Source organism: Pteropus alecto, unplaced genomic scaffold (genome assembly GCF_000325575.1).
Source record: "Pteropus alecto unplaced genomic scaffold, ASM32557v1 scaffold120, whole genome shotgun sequence".
Classification (NCBI taxonomy): domain Eukaryota; kingdom Metazoa; phylum Chordata; class Mammalia; order Chiroptera; family Pteropodidae; genus Pteropus; species Pteropus alecto.
In genome coordinates, this window is record NW_006430061.1 from 246,445 (window position 1) to 264,706 (window position 18,262).

Here is an 18,262-nt window from a genome sequence, read left to right on the forward strand (position 1 = left end):
GTACTTTCCTTTGGACTTTCAGCTCACAAGATCATCAAAATGAAAATGAAGCTTTAGAAAATGTTCCTTAGACTTTGGAAGTCAGTAAGGAATTGTGTGCACATGCTAGTAACAGATACCAAAAATAACAATGACTTAAATAAAAGAGAAGTTCATTCTCTCTCACTGTTATGGACTGAATTGTGTCTGCCCAAAGTTCATAGTTTGAAGCCCTTACCCCGCAGTATGAATGTATTTGGAGACAGAGCCCATAAGGAGATAATAAAAGTTAAGTGAGGTCCTAAGGATGGAGTCTTAATAGGATGGGAGTCCTTACAGCATAGGAAGAGAAAACAGAATCGCCGTCCCTCATGTGGGCGCAGAGGATAGGCCATCTGCAAGCCAGGAAGACAGACCTTAACAGAAACCAACCCTGTTGGCACCTTGGTTTTGGACTTCTAACCTCCAAAACTATGAGAAAACAAATTTCTGTTCTTTAAGCCACTCGGTCAGTGGTATTTGGTTATGGCAGCGCGAGGAGACTAAAACACTCACATATGAGAAGTTTGGTGACATTCAGTCCAGGGCTGGTATAGTAGCTCTGTGGATAGCAAGGACCTCAGTTATTTTCATCTCTCTAATTGACAGTTCTTAGGATAGGCTTTCATCTTCAGAGTTTTCTCATAGTCCAACATGGCTGCTAGAGTTTTAGCTGTCACATCTATATTCAGGCAGGAAGTGGGTAGAAGGGAGAAAGGACAAAAAAAGGCCTTATTAAGTCACTGTCATTGAAGTGGTACCCAGCAGTGTTCACTTACAACTCATTGGCCAGGAGGTAGTTACACGACCACACCTAACTGTAATGAAGATTGGGTAATTAGTCTTTAGCTGGGTACATGGCTGCCCTGACTAAAATTTGGGAAGAATGGATCTCGAGTAGATAACCAGTAGTGGGGGGCTTCAAGATGCGTGAACACTTTGGGGAATGAGGAGCTGGAAGTGAGCTTCTCACAAGAACAGTCCCACTTAGAGACCCGTGAGTCACCAATAGTACCCTGAGCAAGATGATGAGAGGGAGGGGTATTTGGGAACTGTACTATCTTTTCTACTTTTCTGTAACTCTAACACTATTCTAAAATTAAAGGTTTATTAAAGTAAATCCCTGCTCTCCTGCTCACTGACTGTATGACTTGGGCAAGTCACGTCACCAGTCTAGGCTCCGTTCATCAACTGCGTGACAGGGGTGACAGCACCTCACTGCAGGGTTGAGAAAAGGCTTCTGTGAGACAGCGTATGACAGCTTTGGAAACAGTGTTCTCGCATTATTGCTCAGCATGCAGATTCCCCTCCTGCCTCAGCAGCTCCACACAGGCAGGCACCCCAGAGGTTTCCCCAGGGGCTGCCGTTGCTGTGGCACCCAGCACGGCCCTGCCCCCACCCCTCTGGAATTCCTTTATAGGCAGAATTCTGTGCAGGAAACTTCCTCACCTCTCTTGACAGCTTGCTCCAAGAGACTAAGGTTGCATTTTTATTTTCATGTGACACTTGATTTTTTTCCCCCTTGAATTTAGTTCTTCTCTTCAGGAATCAGCATATGACTCAAACTGCCAGTTCTAAATTTAGCATTGCCTGTGATACGGAGAATGCAGTTAGTGCTGCCTGGGATATGTATTTGGAAATAATGGTTTTATTTATCCACATCCAGTAATTCTGACTGCCTGCTGGGTTCTTTCAGGAAAGAGTTTGTCATCTTCTTTCCTCCTAATGATGAAATGTTGCCTGCTCAGGTCCCAGAGGCCCAGCCTCAGCCAGACGCTGGTGACTTGGGTCTCTGTTTAATTAAACAATATCATCCCCTGGATTGTGTAGTCGTGGATTCTCTCCAAGGCTTCTGTTTAGAGGGAGTTTGGAAACAAGGTCTAGAAAGGGTTCATGGACTCTTTGGAGCCTGGAAGCTTATCTCTGAGCTTCAGGGTGATAAGATTTGCACCTTTTTCTGAGAGTTGCCCCTTCAGGGCTGAAATAGATGGGAGAGGAAGTTTTGCATGTATAGAGCCATGTGCCCTGTACCTTGGGTGCTGAGTATATAGAAGTAAATGACATAGAACTTCTGCCTTCTGAGAACTATAGTTCATTCATTTATTCAAAAAAAAAATATATATATATATATATAGAGCATCTGTCATGTATCTGACACCATGCTAATTAGTAGGGTTATAATAGTGACTCAATCAAAGTTCCACTCTCCTGAAGCTTGCATTCTTGTGCATGGGGTTTGTATGGCTCTGGTATAAAGCAGGAGATAAAAGGTGATATGTAATAAATTAGGGAGATAGGCAGTGCATATTCATTTCCCAGGGCTGCAGTAATCAAGAATGATCTGAGTGGCTTACAAAAAAAATTTACTCTTTCACAGTTCTAGAGGCCAGATGTCTGAAATCAAGGTGTTGGCAGTACCATGCTTCCTCCGGAGGCTCTCAGGGAGAATCCTTCCTTGCCTCTTCTGTCTTCTGGTGACTCCAGGTGTTCCTTAGCTTCTGGCTGCAAAACTCCAATCTCTGCATCTGTCTTCACATTGATTTCTCCTCTGTGTTTCTGTGTCACCTTGTCTGTCTCTTATGAGGAAACTTGTCATTGGCTTTAGGGCACACCTGGATAATCCAGGATGATTTCATCTCATGGTCTTTAATTACGTCTGCAAAGTCTATAGGGCAGGAGTCCCAATGCCTGGGCTGCAAACCAGTAGGGTCTGTGGCCTGTTAGGAACCAGGCCACACAGCAGGAGATGAGTGGCGGCCAGCAAGTCAAGCTTCATCTGTATTTGCAGCCGCTCCCCAGCACTAGCATCACTGCCTCAGCTCCACCTCAGATCATCAGGCATTAGATTCTCACAGGAGCATCGGTCCCTGGTGCCAAAAAGGTTGGGGACCACTGCTCTAGGTACAAACACGTCTTTTACTTCTTCCAGCTTCTGGTGGCTATTGGCATTCCTTGACTTGTGAATACATCACCCTAGCCTCTGCCTCCATGGTTACATTGCCTCCACCTCTTCTCTGTGTTGTGTCCTGCCTCTCTCTCAAAAGGATACTTGTGATGGCACATAGGGCCCACACAGATAATCCAGGACAATCTTCTTGTCTCAAAATCCTTAACCACATCTCTAAAGACTCTTTCCAAATAAGGTCACATTCACAGGTTCTGGGGGCTAAGACATGGACATAGCTTTTGGAGGGCCACTATTCAGCCCTTTGCACTGTGCGAGATTGTAAGGCCTTTGCGTAGTCACCCTGTGCGGTAGGTTTTATGCTTATTTTCCACATGAGGACACAGGGCTCAGAGAAATTGATTTATGCAACGTCATTCAAAAAGGAAGTAGCAGAACTAGGGCTGGAAACCTGGAGTTATCTCACTTTAAAGTCCATTCCCTTCCTTGTGTGACCTCCAGACCAACCAGAATTTTTCAGGAATCTCTTATGTTTTGGTTCAAAACACAAATGGCCATGGGAGGACCATGCCTAACTTTACCAGGCATTAAGATCTAGTGGGAACTAGTCCAAGGGAACTGTTGGCAGAGAGCAGGTTCCTGTGGAGATGGACAGCAAGTTTGGGGGAAGGAGGAGAGTGGGGGTAGAGGGCAGGTAATGATAGAGGGGCAGGGCAGGGATACCTACTAAATAAGGGAAATCGCACTTAAAGGAGAAACGGGCCATGCTTTGCCATCTTAGAGTGTTACCCAGCACCTTCTCTGGTTTGCTGATGTGTGAGGAGCTCTGTATTTGTCTGCAACTGGAGAGGTCTCTGGCCAGAGACTCTGCTACAAGCTGGAGGGCCTGAGAACGTGTGGGGAAGGGCTCTCTGGATTTGTGTCATTTGCCGCCCTGACATTCCTGAGCATTGCCACGAGTTAGGCACCCAAAACTCAGAGATAAACACCTCGTGGTCCTTGTCCCTGGAGGCAGAGTAGAAAAAAGATGAGAACCACTCTGCCGCTTTCACAGTGTGACCTTTCCGAGCTCTGTTTTGGGCCAGCTGTAGCTGGTCCTCGGGCTGTATTGTACATTCACCTCTCCGTTTACCCAACATGTCAAACATCATTTTTATGTGTGCCTTAATATGTTGGGAAGACCCACTGTGAGAAGCCATGCAAGATAGTGACCAAGTGGAAACTGCTGGAAGTTCAAATGACAGGAAGCCGAACAAAGGCTGCTGCAGATTACGTCCCAGCCCTTTGGAACGAGAGAATCGGAAACCTCGTATTGGCAGCCCTGCCTGCCCACAGATATGTTTGACTTGCTGTGATTATTTCCTTTCCAGTGCCGCCTCACATTTAGCAAACTTCCTCCTGCAAATCCCACCCTGTGTCAGCTGCACTAATGGGAAGTGAGGAAAGAGGCCTCTTCCATTCTTAGGCTAAAGCTGTTCAGGGTAAGAGTGCTCCCCCTTCCCCAGGGGACTCTGGGGTGAGAGACCTAGGGGTGGGGAAAAGGGCAGCCTGCCTAGGCAGAGTGGAGGGCCTGCTCAGTCACCACCCTGGGGAAAGCAGCCCCTTCAGGGGACATCATTTGAGCAGAGAGCACAATCTTCTTACTTCCCTGCGGGAGCCAAGTGGGAATGGCCTCCAGCCTGGATTTGCCTTGGAGAGAAAGACCACTCAGGGTCTAACAAAGCCCGCGTCTTCCCTTGACCCTCAGGCTCAGGTTCAGATGGGATGAGACCCTGAGGTATTGGTGCACCGATCCCAGGGAAGAATGGAGATCCTAAAGAGTACGTTTGGCAAAAGCAGGCCGTCCTGTCTCAGTGAGCAAACCTATTCAGACCCCTCGTTCCCCGTTGGCATTAAATGTATTCCCAGGAAGAAGGAGAGCTCAGAGGAGTCAGCAGCACTCTGCTTTGGCCAGGAATTCTAGTCCCAGAGGTGTTCAGAGAAGTGTTACTTCCTCGTGCCATGTGGTGAAACTGAGAAACCATGGGCTTTGGGGTCTCCCTCGCCCAGTATCTTGACTCTTCAAGACTTGGCTTCCTCGTGTGCAAACAGACATGAGAATAGCAAAACCTACCTCTCAATGTCCTTTGGAGGATTGTATGAAGTAAGTTAGATGAAAACCCCCAAGTTAAGGTTCTCCAGAGAAACAACCAGTAGGATCAATTATCTGTCTGTCTGTCTGTCTATCTATCTATCTATCTATCTATCTATCTATCATCTATCTATTGAGATTTATCTTAAAGGATTGTCTCACATGATTGGGGGGCTACCACGTCCAAAATCCTTGGGGCAAGCCAGCAGACTGGAGATTCAGGAAAGAGCTGATGTTGCAGTCATGAATTCAAAGGCTGAAAACTCAGACAGGGTTTCTGTGTGGCAGCCTTGAGGCAGAATTCCTTCTTCAGGAAACATCAATCTTTGTCCTTAAGGCCTTCAACTGATTGGATGAGGCCCACCACAAATGATTGTAAATGTTAATCACATCTAAAAAAAAAAAAAATTCCTTTATAGCAACATCTAGACTAGCGTTTGACCAAACAACTGGTCACCATAGGCTAGCCAAGGTGACACAAAATTAACCATCATACCATGAAAGGGTGAGGGTTCTTGACAAAGGCATTTCCTCCCTCTCTTCCCTCCATCTTCCTTTTCAAGTCATTGGCAGGGTCTGAAGAGGCTTCACTTGGTGACATCTCTGGCATACGGGCCTAGAAGCTCTTAGAATCTGAGCAGTGGGGACCTGTGTGTCCCTTCTGTCTCTGAGATCTATTTCTGCTGACTTTATAGCCCAGGGAATCAGTGTCCCTACCTCCTGAAGCAAGCCCTAGAGTACTCTTAGTGATTTTCTGTTGAAGTCTGCACTCCAAGCCATACCAGTTTTCCTCTGTATCCTGTCTGAGCTCTTCCCGATCTGCTTCTCTAATATTCACAGTGCTCCATTCATTATTTTCGCTCCTGAGGTTAGATGTGAAGGCCTGAGATCTGCCACAGCAGGACCGTTTTAGCCACCAGGATGACCCTTCTGGCATGGGTTAATTAGCAGTGACCGAGAGCTGGAAGGAAAGGCTCTATGGGGGAGAAAGAGTTAACTCCCTGCCTAGAATGTTTTAGGTGGCATTCTGCCTGAAAGTAGAGAGCTGGACTCCATTCCATTTCAGAGATTTATACCCCACAAGTGATCCAAAATGCTTCTTATTTTGATGGAATGTGGAATTGTTTTTGCCAAAGTCGAAGAGTGCCTAGATGCCTAGATGGGATTTCTAGGCCACCATAAGGTTGGGGAAAGAGCTCCGGACCAGGAATTAGAAGACCTGGACTCTCGGCCACGCCCTCCCTGTGTGATCATGGGCAAGTCGCTCATGAGTTTAGGCCCCAGGTACCCCTTTCACAAGATCCTGGAAACAACACTCCACCTCATCTTTGCACAGATACTACCTTCCAGCTTTCAGAGCATCTTCATGATTCATCATCTCTGTTCCTCGCCAACCTCATGAGATAAGGATCGGAATGGGAATGGATTGTCCTCATTTTGCAGACAAGGCTCAGAGATGTAATGGCTTGCCTAAGTTCACGTAGAAGGGAGGTAATGAAGCTAGAAGTGAATCCTGGATCCTTAGTCCAGCTCGTTTGGGGGTACCATTTTGGATATGGCGATGTCTGTGAAACTGTAAGAGAACACACATTGGAGATGACAGAAAGCTAGTGGGGGATCCAGTGGGAAGGACAGCAGCATAGGAGAAGGGGTGACACTGCCTTCCTGCTCCCCAAGCACCCAAGGCTTTGGAGGGAAATGGTAGTTGGAGTAGACTCCCCTAAACTGAAGGAGAGTTGGTGTCTAGCTACTCAAATTAAAATGTTTTCTCATGCTGTTGATTTACTTCAGAAAATATTTATTGAGGCTTTATCACAGACCAGGTTTCTACTGGGGGGCAGAATAAGTAAGCAGAAGTTTAATGCAAAGGAGACTGTCTACTTCTGTAAGCAGAAGTATAATGAAAAGTTTTACATTTGAAATGTAAACAGAGGGCTTTGGACTTGCAGTGGAAGGTGTGCACAATCAAGTCATCCTAGAGAGATGAAGGCAAATACAGCTGAGCCCTGAAGGATAAAGCAGGATTTGACCATCAGTCAGAGGAAGAAAGGGGCCTCTGACCCTGCTCTTCCTTCTTGGCCCCGCTGCTGCAGCCACTGCTTCTGTGGTGTGACAGGAAGCCAGCTGCCACAGCCTGTTTGCTATAGTGCCTGGCCAGCCCCAACCCTGGTGGAGCCTTTACCCTCTCTTGTCAGATTTGATGCAGTGCCCTGAAGCATGTACTGCAAAGCGAGAGAGATTCTGCCTGGCAGCTCTCAGAAGAGTGCACAGTAGGAGAGAAGGCACACAGGCCCTTGGCAGGGGAATGGCAGGTTGGAAGGAGGCACCTTTCTAGTGACTGTCTATCCCTCCTAAGGGACTAAGGCGGAAGCTATTGCTTTGCATGCATGATTTTAGACTGAGAGTGTTTTGTGTCTTTATTTAAAAACTGATTCTCAGTCTTCTGTGCAGTTTTCTGTCAGCTTGTTGCCATGGAGAAGTCGGTTGGGGCTAGCTCTGTCTCTCTCTGTGTCAGCATTTCTGGACCTGCCAGCTGCCTCCTGCCCCCTTTCCAGATGGAAGGGGCACAGGGCCCCATTTGGTGGGCAGACCCTTTCTCTGCAAACACTGGGGCTGCATCTCAGTTCTTTTTGGGATACGAATTGCCTTTTTCCATGCTTCGACTCAACAACTCTACTATATTGAGTGCCTTTATGTATCAGGCATTGTGTTGTGCTCGGCAAGGACAAAGGTTACTTCGGCTCGAGCCACACCTGTCTTCGGGCAGGACCCTGGCAGCACGTTCCATCACACCACCCCTTTCTTGTACTGTGTTCCTCAACCTCATTCTCACTTCAGAATTTAAAGGACTGAGTTAGTTTCTCCTCCAACCTTTATGACTGTTCATTTAGAATCTGCATTCCTGGATCTCATTTTATCTCCAGCACCCAACACAGAACCTGGGACAAAAGAGCTGCTCACCCAAGACTCATCTGTCTAGTGAAATCCTTTCTCCGATGGCTCAGAATGTCTGTCTGTCCTGTCTTTCTTCCTCTATTTTGAGCTTAGAGGCAGCGCGTGTGGCAGCCTGAGCCAATGGGAAAGGGAAGAACTTTGGAACCAGATAAATCTGTGCTTGAGTTTGGGCGCCGCCTTTTTCTAGCTGTATGATCTCAGCAAGTGGCTCCTTCACTTGGAGCCTTAGTCAAGCCCAGTACTTTTCTTTAAACCTGAATCGCCAGTCTGTCAGTAATTGAATTTTGACATTTTAAAAACAACATAGAAATTACTTGTGGCCATTCGACCCAGCAGGTGCCGTCCTTCGCACGTGGGGCCCAGTTGAGACTGGTTGCCCTGCAGAGAGCCGTGGGTGGAGTCTAGAGGCCCGGAGCTGTGTCTTGGCTGTGACCCCGATGGGCTGTATGGCCCGATTAAGTCTCTCTTCTTACCAAGACTATTTGAAAAATTTGAGAATTGGATTGAGTGATCCTGAAGAGTTCTTTTTGTTTTAAAAATCTGAAGATTTGACTTGAAAAGAAAAATCTTCCCTCAGCTGCTACCATTACCATTGCTCCTAGGCTCGAGGCTGACCTCAGCATGACCCCTTCTGCCAGCCTCTCCAAGTTGCTCTCCCAGGAAGCTCTGGGCCAACACTGGCATTGGATGTGGAAATCTCTTTTGGATATAACGTCCTTTGAATGCATCATCTCTATTCTTACCCCCAATCCAGTGTATGGACTTGGCTTGCATCCCAGAACAGTGCAGAATTGCTGAAAGGAGGGGTTTTTCTTATTCTTTTTCACCTGTGTCTTACTTTTTCTCAGGATCTGTTGCCTTCCTGAGCCTTTGGCTACTGAGGATTCTATTTTCTGAGCTACCGGCAATCCAGGGCTCTGTGCAAGGCACAGGATCCAGAGATAAAGGTATTGATTGTCCCCATGGACAGTTTTATAGTGTGTGACACAGATAGGCAAAACAAAGCAGAGCTATAAGTCCCTGGGAGGCTTGTCCAGGTAATCTATAGACTTGGATTCCAGTCATAGCCCTTCTTCTGCCTTGGGCAAGTCCTTTCCTTCTCCATGCCCCAGTTTCCTCTTATGTGGAGTCAAGTAGGTTGGCCCAGTGATCTTGAAATTCCCTTCCTGCCCTGAAACTTTCCTTCTAAGCTCAGTGAAGAAGTGATTGCTGTAAACTTTCTGGAGGAAGGAGGATGGGAGTTGAGCCTTGAAGGCTAGACTAGGATTTGGACTGCCCCAAGAGAAATTGGTGAGGGCCTTCCTGGCTGGGGGGAAGAGGGTATGCGAGCACAGGCAGAGACTGTAGAGCACAGGTATGGGTGGAGCAGGGTGGGAAACCCTCCCGACTTGAGTAGAGGGTTTGTGTGGGTCATGAGGCATGCAAGGAGGCTCAGAGGAGGCAGCTCTTGTCTTCCCTCTGAAGGCCCTCATCTCCAGGGGGGTAGGATACAAGTGGTATCTGCAGTACAGGAAAGCAAATGAGGAAGGCTAAAACCAGGGCTCCCTCCCTGTCTGGGGGCCCCAGGTTGATGTATATCATGACAGGAAGACCTCTACCAAGAAGGCACAAATGTCAAAGCTAGGAGAGGTCACTCCCTCTCCAGGTCCTTTCCCTCTCACTCCAGCCAGCAGGTTCTTGGTAGGCCCAGGGCAAAGTATGAAAGAATAAGTCTTCCTAGGATAGGAATAAGTCTTCCTAGGCCCTTCTTTCATTGTGCCTCCCAAAATTTTTTCCTGAACTCAGGATAACAATAGGAATATTTTGACTGTGTCCTTGGTATTGGATTCTAGATTTATCTCCCAGGCCTATGAAATCAAAGAATTGAACATCCTAGACCTATATGTGACTTCTATCCTGCTAGTTTCTGGCCAAGGCCACCTGACTCCTTTCAACCCTCTGTACTCACAGCTTTGCAGGTGACATGTCCTCTTGGTCCTGCCTTCTTTCTTGCTCTCCAGGCATCTCTTCTGATCATCTAGACTATATATTTCTTGACGTCACATGTAATGAATGGCTCATTCTATATTCCTGATGTCAGCTACCAAGTAAAACTCAATCAATATTTTATGAATGGCTGGAAAGACCTGGTTCAGCCCCTGTTTTCAAGCATGCTAGGGTTTGAATTAAGGAAGCTCAGTCCTCAAGACCTTCTGGTCAGGCTTCAATGCCTATGAATTTCCCTGGAGGAATCTGGAAGTTCTCTAGTGTCTGTGGGCATATATTAAGTTAGCCAACTCCACATGGTTACATATGCTCTGTGTAAGCAAACTGGCAGGAGAGGGTAGAAACGAAGGGGAAGCATACTGGCTATGGGGTTGACTCCTACTGGATCTAAATAGGGATCAACCACCCAAGATGTAGGGGCCTATATGATCCTGGGGATGTAAATATCCTGGAGGGCCCATTTGGGATCCTCCAGCAGGAGGTGAGGGGTCTGACAGCAAAAAAAACAGGAATCTTAAGGTAATTATCATGGGACATTGAAATTCCTAGGGGCTCCCGCTAGACAGCAACTTGGGGGACAAATTAAAAGGCTCAGACCTTAGGTAGTGGGATGGCAAGAGAGTCTAAGTAAAGCATCAGAGTTCTGCCTGGCCAGCTAGAATTTGACTCAGGCCTCCATCCCCAGAAAGCCCCAGTTTAGGGCCCATTAGTACTCTGGCTGTGCATTCCCCATGGGTCAGCACAGAGACAATCGAAGGGATTTGACCTCCCCTTCTAGTTGGGATTGACTTGGAAATAGGCATGACCTCAATGTGGAAACAACTTCTTCTGGTCCTCAGTTCCCTTAGGCAGGAGAGACTAAGGGAGGCAAAGGCTGACATGCAGCCAGGCCCAGAGGTGAGTCCTGTCCCCTCCTGGTTCAGTCTGGCTCACCAGGCCTTTGCCTCCATTTCAAAGTCCAGCCATGATCATGCCACCCTCTAGGCCACCAATTGGAAAAGCCAGTCTCAGGCTGATATTCACTGCCTGTAAATGGCGTGGAATTAGCCTAATCAGTGGCTCTTAATTCCCCAACAAATGCGGGTGCTGTGCTAATTGCCAGGGTCCACGCCAACAGAGCCTTGGTTGGCGGCATCAAACGAGAGAAGTGATAATTTGGGGGCTGGAGTTGGGGAGGGCCTGCTTTGTTGGCTGAGCCGGTTAAAAACCAGATTACCCCCGAGTGAGCCACAGTGCAGAGAGCCAGGGCCTGGCCTCCTTATCAGTCAAGGAGCTGGGTGAGTAGCCCGCAAGTGGGTTTGCAGGAGCTAAACCTCAGCACCAGTGGAGCAGTTTCTTGCCCATTAATGGATTTTTCTGGTTCATCAGGGAAGATTCCACCAACAGCCTGGCATGGCACTGCCAGGGCAGCTCATCGGGGATAAAGTGCCCCAAACCTTGGTCTGCTGTTACCATGGCAACATGGTAATTCCAGACTCTCCAGGCAACCTTACTGGCATCTGCTGCTGTGAAAGATTCAGATAGAGAAGGGCCACTGTTCCCTTCTGCATTAGAGACAGAGCAAATTGTGAAGACAGGGAGCTGCGCACCAAGAAAAATGCTATCCTGTTGACGTGGGGGCTTCTTGATGAAATGGTATTTAAGTGGCTATTAAAGCTGATGTGTCTGTTACAGTCTTTTGGAGAGAGCTGCAGGATCAGAAGAGACTTCCTGGAGGAGAAGAGTAAGGAGAGATGAGGAATAGGGGGAACAGTATGAGCAAAGGCGCAGCTGGGGAGGTAAATGAGTGTGTAGAGGTGGCGGGGGGGAAGGGTGGGGGGAGGTGGGCAGTTTGGTCTGGCGGAAGTGGGCAGGTAGAGCTTCTCTGACACTTGCTGGTTTAAACCACATGTGGCAAAAGCCTGACTTTGGACTTACACCACCCAGATTATATTCTGCTTTCCCTCCTGAGGCATGGGAACTGATCTCCACAGAGGTGGGCATTTCTTGCTTTCTGTTTGGCTCACAGTTGTTTGCAACATCTTTTGTACCCACTGGAATCACTGGACCTCTACATTTCACAGGGGAACGGAGACCCAGAGAGGAAGGTGCTCACCTAAGGTCACCAGCAACGCAGAGGCCACGGAACAGAGGGTTTGAGAACTTAGGCTCTGGAGACAGACTGACCTTGGTTTGAGTCCTGGCTCCACCATTTAGTTTTCAGGTGAGCCCGAGTCCCAGCTTCTTCAGGAGTGAAATAGGGATCCTGAACATTCCTACCCCATTGGGTTGTTATGGGTGTGACATGAGAATGGAAGTAATAGAGGAGAGTTTCTGGTATGTAGTAAGAGCTCAGGAAGTGCTGGTTATTAAGAGATTGGTAATTCCTTAAAAATGGGGACTATCTTATTCATCCTTGCTCCTTCCTCCTCTTTCCTTGTGCACATGAAGCACCCAAATGGTGTTAACGGGATGAGTACACAAATGCTTAGAATGAAGAACCGTCCACACTGATGGGCACTACACGCCTCTTGAGTATTTTCAGCTTTGGTGCCATTTGGTCTCCATAGGACTAGAGCCAGGCCAGGCTCGAAATGTGTCCTGTGTAGCTCAGCCCGCATAGTAAAGTGACTTGCCCATATAGGTCCCGTACCTAGCTACCTCATGGCCTGAGACTCGTACTTCCCAGGGCTGTAGGTTTCTAGAGGGACAGATGGAATAGATTCCACCTGCCCTTTGGGCACAATATATGGTATTAATGGTAATTAATATGTAGTTTTATAATATACAAAATGTATCCACTCTCACACAAGCCTCATCAAAAACCAGGACTGTCAGGAGTAGTATCCCCAGTGTTGTGGATGAAGACACCAAGACTCAGTACCAGGGGTGGCTGGCCCTAAAACACACAGCAGAAGAGCTGCAGCAGGGCTGTGGGGCCAGCTCTGGTGGTCTTTCCACTGAACGACGGCTCTCACTTACCAGGTTACAGCTCTTAAATGAGCCACCTCTTCTAGACATGCTCGTTCCCTGATCTTCCTGCATCGGGTTTGTAGTGGGCTTAGGAAAGTCTGAAAGTCCAACTGAGTGGAGACAGGGGTATTATCAGCAAATGGTGTCTCCATGAACCCTAGCAAAGGCTGAAGCCCCAGCGGGTCCAGATGTGCTGTGGAATGACAGCCCGGGGATACTGGAAAGTACTCTCCATTGTCCTGAAACATTAACCATCAGACTAGCAGGGCCCTTGGAGATCAGTAAAGCTGGTGCCTTCAGCTTATAGGTACGGAAACAGCGGCCCTGGGAGAGGTGGTGACTCACCCTAGACCATTTGCTGAGTGAGTGGCGGAACTGCCCTGCGTGTCTCCTGTAGAACCATGAGGCCACACCCAGCAGAACCCGGCCTTTCCCTGCTCTGAGTGTCTCATTCGAATTCATTTTAAAGCATCAGATGAAGAAGTGAGTTTTTCGGAGAACTTTAATATATCAGCACATATTTTCAATAGTGTTACTTAAAATTTTTTTTTATTATAGAAGTAATTTATGGTCATTGAAGAAAATTTGGATAATAGAGAAATGTTTTATTTAAAAGATAATAAATTGAGTGATAATCTTAAACCTCAAAATACTCTTGTGGGCAGGTTGCTACCATTTGGATAGAGGCTTTTAGACCAATGATTCCCCAAGCCTTGTAATACCTTCTAGAAGTTTAGCTACAGAGAGTAGGAGAGTAGCAATCCATAGAGGCCTCTAAAGACTTAATTTAGTTTATAGACTTCAGATAGATATACTACTGATAGTAGTAGTCAGTTATTGGCATTTGTAGAGTTTCTTCCAGATAACAAACCACTTTTTTCATAGGTGTTCTCATTCACTTATTTGGTCATTATAAGAATCCTGTAAGGTCGGGAAAACAAGTGTTATTTCCCCATTTTGCAAATGAGAAATTTGAGCCCCAGAGAGATTAAGTAACTTGCCCAAGAGTATATATCTAGGAAGTAGCAGAGCTACCAACTTCAAACAAAAACTTGGCATAAAAAAAAAGCAGAAGGCACCTAATAAATACCTGTGAATGAATGAATGAATGAATGAATGAATGTTTGACTCCCCTTCTAGGAAGGGTGCCAGAACTCATCTGGGAAGCCCTAGGCTTCTATGCAGCCAGCTAGGGGAAGTGGGAGGCTGAGTGGATGCAACTCTGAGCCCCTCGCCCCTGCACAAACCAGAGTAGCTTCAGCTTTGCCTGTTGTACGCATTGGGAGATGGAAGGCATTTTAGCGGTCTAACTCTTGTATCTGGTTCTCAGACTCTATATCAGAACTGCCAAGGGAGAGTCTGACAGTCGGTCTGAGGTGGGCATCAGAGGACTGATGGTCAGTGGTCATCAGGCCACAGCGTGAGAAACAGTGGCCTACTTCTTAGAGTGAGGAAGATAAAACCCAGGGCAAAGCAGGGAGTTACCTGCAGTCGCACAGGAGCAGAGGCTCCACTGGGAGTTTAGTCCTTGGGTACCTCTTCCACTGCCCTTCCCCCTGTACCACAGCTGCAGCCAAGCCAGAAAACAGATGACACAGAAGAGTAACAGAACGGTTTCCATAGCAATGCCTAGTGGTTTGTGCCTGTCAGGACATCTCAGAGAGCACTAATCCGAACCTGCAGCTAGAACTTGTGTGAAATGTTACCTACTTACTTCCTCCATGCAAGGGGTCTTGGGGGATGGGGGAGAGGGCTGCCAAGCTTTTGTCATGTGCCCTTCTACTGGGGATTCTCCCAAATATAATAACAGGTGGCAGCAAGAGAGACCAAGAAGGGCTAAGGATTAGATCTTGGGCAGGAGGCACAGGGCTGTCCCAGCAGTGGATGAGGGGATGGGAGGGGACCAAGCGTTGACAGAATGTGGATCATGTCACGAACTCTGTGCTGGGCACTTTACATATTCATTAAAAAAAAAAAATGGTAAAGGAAAGATGATTATCCTTATCTATAGATGAAGGTATGGAAACTCACACACACATAGCAGAAGAGACAAGATTTCATATCCAAGCCTGCCTTGCTCTATAACCACTGAGCAGCAACAGTTGTTTCCAAATTCTCTGGCCCACTGAGTAAGGGCTTGAGATAAGTAACTGCCCAACTGGCTCCTCCTTGTCTCAGGAAGGAGAGGGTTAGCCTATAGGCAGCTGATTGGGTGCTCATTCAGAGCTGGGACGGACTCAACCAGGCCAGGCCCGCCAGGACAGAGTTGGTCCTAGAGCTGGAGAGGGAGTCTGCCTGGTCTTTAGCTCTAATGTCTGCCTTCCCCCAACTGAGGCTGCAGGTCCCCTACAAACTGCAAGTGCCTTCAACACAGGCTACTCTGACTGCCCTTTCAAACATGGTTCCTTTGGATTGGTGACCCCTGTGGGCAGCCTGCCCCACTCTTTGACTTGGTTTCCTCTCGAGTGAATAAGCTCCTCCTGGGGCAAGTGACAACGATTCATTCCTAAAACAAGCATTTATTGAGCACCTTTTATTCATTCCTAAAACAAGCATTTATTGAGCAACTATTATAAGTGCCAAGGATACAACAGTTGGACAAAATGAAATTGTTCTCTTGGAGCTATTCGTTCTGGTGGGGAGATAGATAAACAAATAAGTATATGATGGGGGTGACATGCTAGGAAGGAACATAAAGCAGCGTGGGTGATAGAGGATGGGGTTGAGCGATCAAGGAAGGCTCTCTGAGAACGTGACATTGAACTAAGACTCAAATGAAGAGAGAGGGATCTATGTGCATACCTGGGAGGAGTGTTCCAGGTAGGGGAACAACCAGTGCAAGAGTATGACTGGCCAGCTGGAGGAACAGCAAAGAGGCCGGTGTGGCTAGAGGGGAGTGTGCCGAGTGGATTGAACTGAACTGGGCGCAACACCAAACACAGAGCAGAAAGTAGGTATTTATTAAGTTCCAGAAACCCTGGGGAGGTCTCCTTCTCAGGTTTGTGGCTTCTCAGTGAACTGTAGAACCCTAATCGTCTAATCTGTGTGTGGATTCTTCTGGACCTGCTGCCGGGTTCCAGAACCACCTTCTTGCCCCCACGCCCACTATTGCTCTAACTCCTAGCCTTCTCTCTTGTGCACTGGTGATTCCCACACAGATGTGGGGAGAACAATGTAGAGAGGCTCCGTTGGTGACCAGGCTCCAGGAATGGCAGCAGGCCAGCTGCTCCTGGCCCCAGAGCCACATCCCTATTCCTGCCCTTGTGTTGGTGCCCCTCAGAGACCGCCGTGTTCATTTAATGAGATGATATTTCATAGAGACAGCTTGAAAGTTGTGGCCAGGCCCTCAACACCAGCACGTGGGCCAGGCCGGGGGAGACATAGTGTAGCAGCTCATGCAGAAACACTTTAGGAGTATACATGGGCTGTGGGCTCAGCAAAAGTCAGTGGACTCGTACTCCAATGCAGCTAATGTGACCTCAGGCTAAACTGATAAGGGCAGCCTCTGGGACAACATGTGCGCATCTAGGTCGGCTCCTCATCTTTAGAGCCCTTGGCCAATTCTGGGGACCATACTTCTAGAGGAATGATAACAACTTGGAACCTACCGAGAGGAGGAAACCCTGACTGGCCATGGGGACAGGCTACCAAGTCATACAGAGGGAGGATCCTGTCACCTGGCGTGAAGAAATCATAGAGGCTAGGAGAGCTATCTGCAGACACTTAAATGAAATAAACTCTAAAGGTGCCATGCTGTGCCTTTGCTGTTCCATCGCCAGAGCCAGACCCCTGCTGGCAGCTGCAGACTCCACATCAGGCCTGCTTGTTACGGCCCAGCTTGTCATGGGGTATGTTCGTTTCCGGGCCTCTGTCACCAGCCTCTGTTTCTTCATCCACAGGAGGTTATCACAATACCTTCTCCCCAAGGCTGCCCTGTTAACTGAGATGGGTCAGACAGAAGTCCTTAGCACCATAGGTAGTCATAGTAGGCCCTCAAGAGGGTTAGTTGCCTTTTCTGTTTTCTCTCCTAATACAGCCAAGAAGCCCAGAAAGCCAGCAGTTCTAATAGAGAACATAGAATTTAGAAAGACAATCTGTGGGGAGGATTTCAGTTGTTGATAAAACAGGCCAACACGTTTCCACCTCGTAAGTTCTAAATCCATCTTCCCTAGCTCCCTAGATCTAAGAATAGTCACCCAGTGGAGCCAACGTGCCACAGCACGCTCTCTCTGCAGGTGACTGAAGAAATGTATCCACAGCAGCCACAGCGCCTCCTACTCCTGGGGGGGTGGGGGGAGGGGAGGGCTGGCCTCTGCCTCTCCCAGCTTGCCTGTTTCTGAACCAATCCGACTCAGTGTTCTCTTCCATACGGTGCTGATCCAAATATCTTCCTCACTGGGCTGCTCTAACCATCAAAAATGAGGTGCCCTCAGTGATGCAGGGGGAGGTGGAGAGCGATGGGAAGGTGGGGACCTTTGGCACAATATTACCCCACTCTGGGCCTCAGTTTCCTCTTATGTAAAGGGATAGAGATTGACGAAGCAAACTGAACAACTTTTTGAGCTATGGGGTTCTGAAAGGTTCTAGAGTAGGTAGGTCTCAGCTTTCCTGTTTCAAAATGAGACCTCTGAAAGCAAACCCAGAAATTCAACACATTTTTACTTCCCATCTGAACCAAGGTCGTTCCTCAGGTCTGCAGGAGCCAGCCTGGGGACCTGGGTGTGTATTCCCCTACTCAGCTCTTCATCCTATGCCTTTCTTCTCTCTCCCTCCCCCCCCCCCGCCCCTCCTCCTCTCTCCCCTTTCTTCTCCTCCTCTCCCTCTCCCTCTCCCTCATACACATTCAAAACCTCCGACACCACACAAGTTCCCGGGATCGGAAGGACTTTGGACTTCTCTCATCCCAGACTCTGCCCACTGGAGGAATGCCCTCGCCAGCAGAGAAATCACCCTCACCCAGGCCAGCTGCCTCATCATAAAAGGTAGAGTAGCCGTCTGTTGTCCAGGCAAGAGAGGGTGAGGTCCTCCTCTTTCTATCCTAAAGTTGCCACCCAGATATAGAACACTTCAGGAGGCCTGAATTCTGGGTTCTTCACTCTATTCCTTGCTCAGAACAGGACCCTAGGGACCATCCCACCAATTACAGCCAAAGGGATAAGATCCTCGTGAGCTTGGGTGGCTAGACACTCTGAAGTTTTTCCCAAATTTGCCCGGCTCCAAGGCCAGCTGTACCCACACCGACATTTACCAGCTTCCTTAGTCCAGAGCCTTCCCCTCCGTGAGGTGCTCAAACCTCACCCTTCCTCTCTCTCTCT

The 18,262-nt window shown here is 48.0% G+C and overlaps 1 protein-coding gene across 4 annotated transcripts in view; it reads left to right on the forward strand.

The window, feature by feature from the left end:
* Positions 1 to 18,262, forward strand: part of SERGEF (secretion regulating guanine nucleotide exchange factor) — a 180,841-nt gene that overhangs the window by 156,690 nt on the left and 5,889 nt on the right. Inside the window, exon 11 of one of the 4 annotated variants that reach the window (XM_015589488.2) lies at positions 12,059 to 12,198. The exons of 2 other annotated variants lie outside the window; for them this stretch is intronic. In XM_015589488.2, the coding sequence (XP_015444974.1) occupies positions 12,059 to 12,171 (113 nt within the window). In that variant the 3' untranslated portion in view covers positions 12,172 to 12,198. Of the gene's footprint in view, positions 1 to 11,669; positions 11,774 to 12,058; positions 12,199 to 18,262 lie in introns of those variants that run through there. One more of the 4 variants, XM_025046343.1, reaches the window with a different exon arrangement.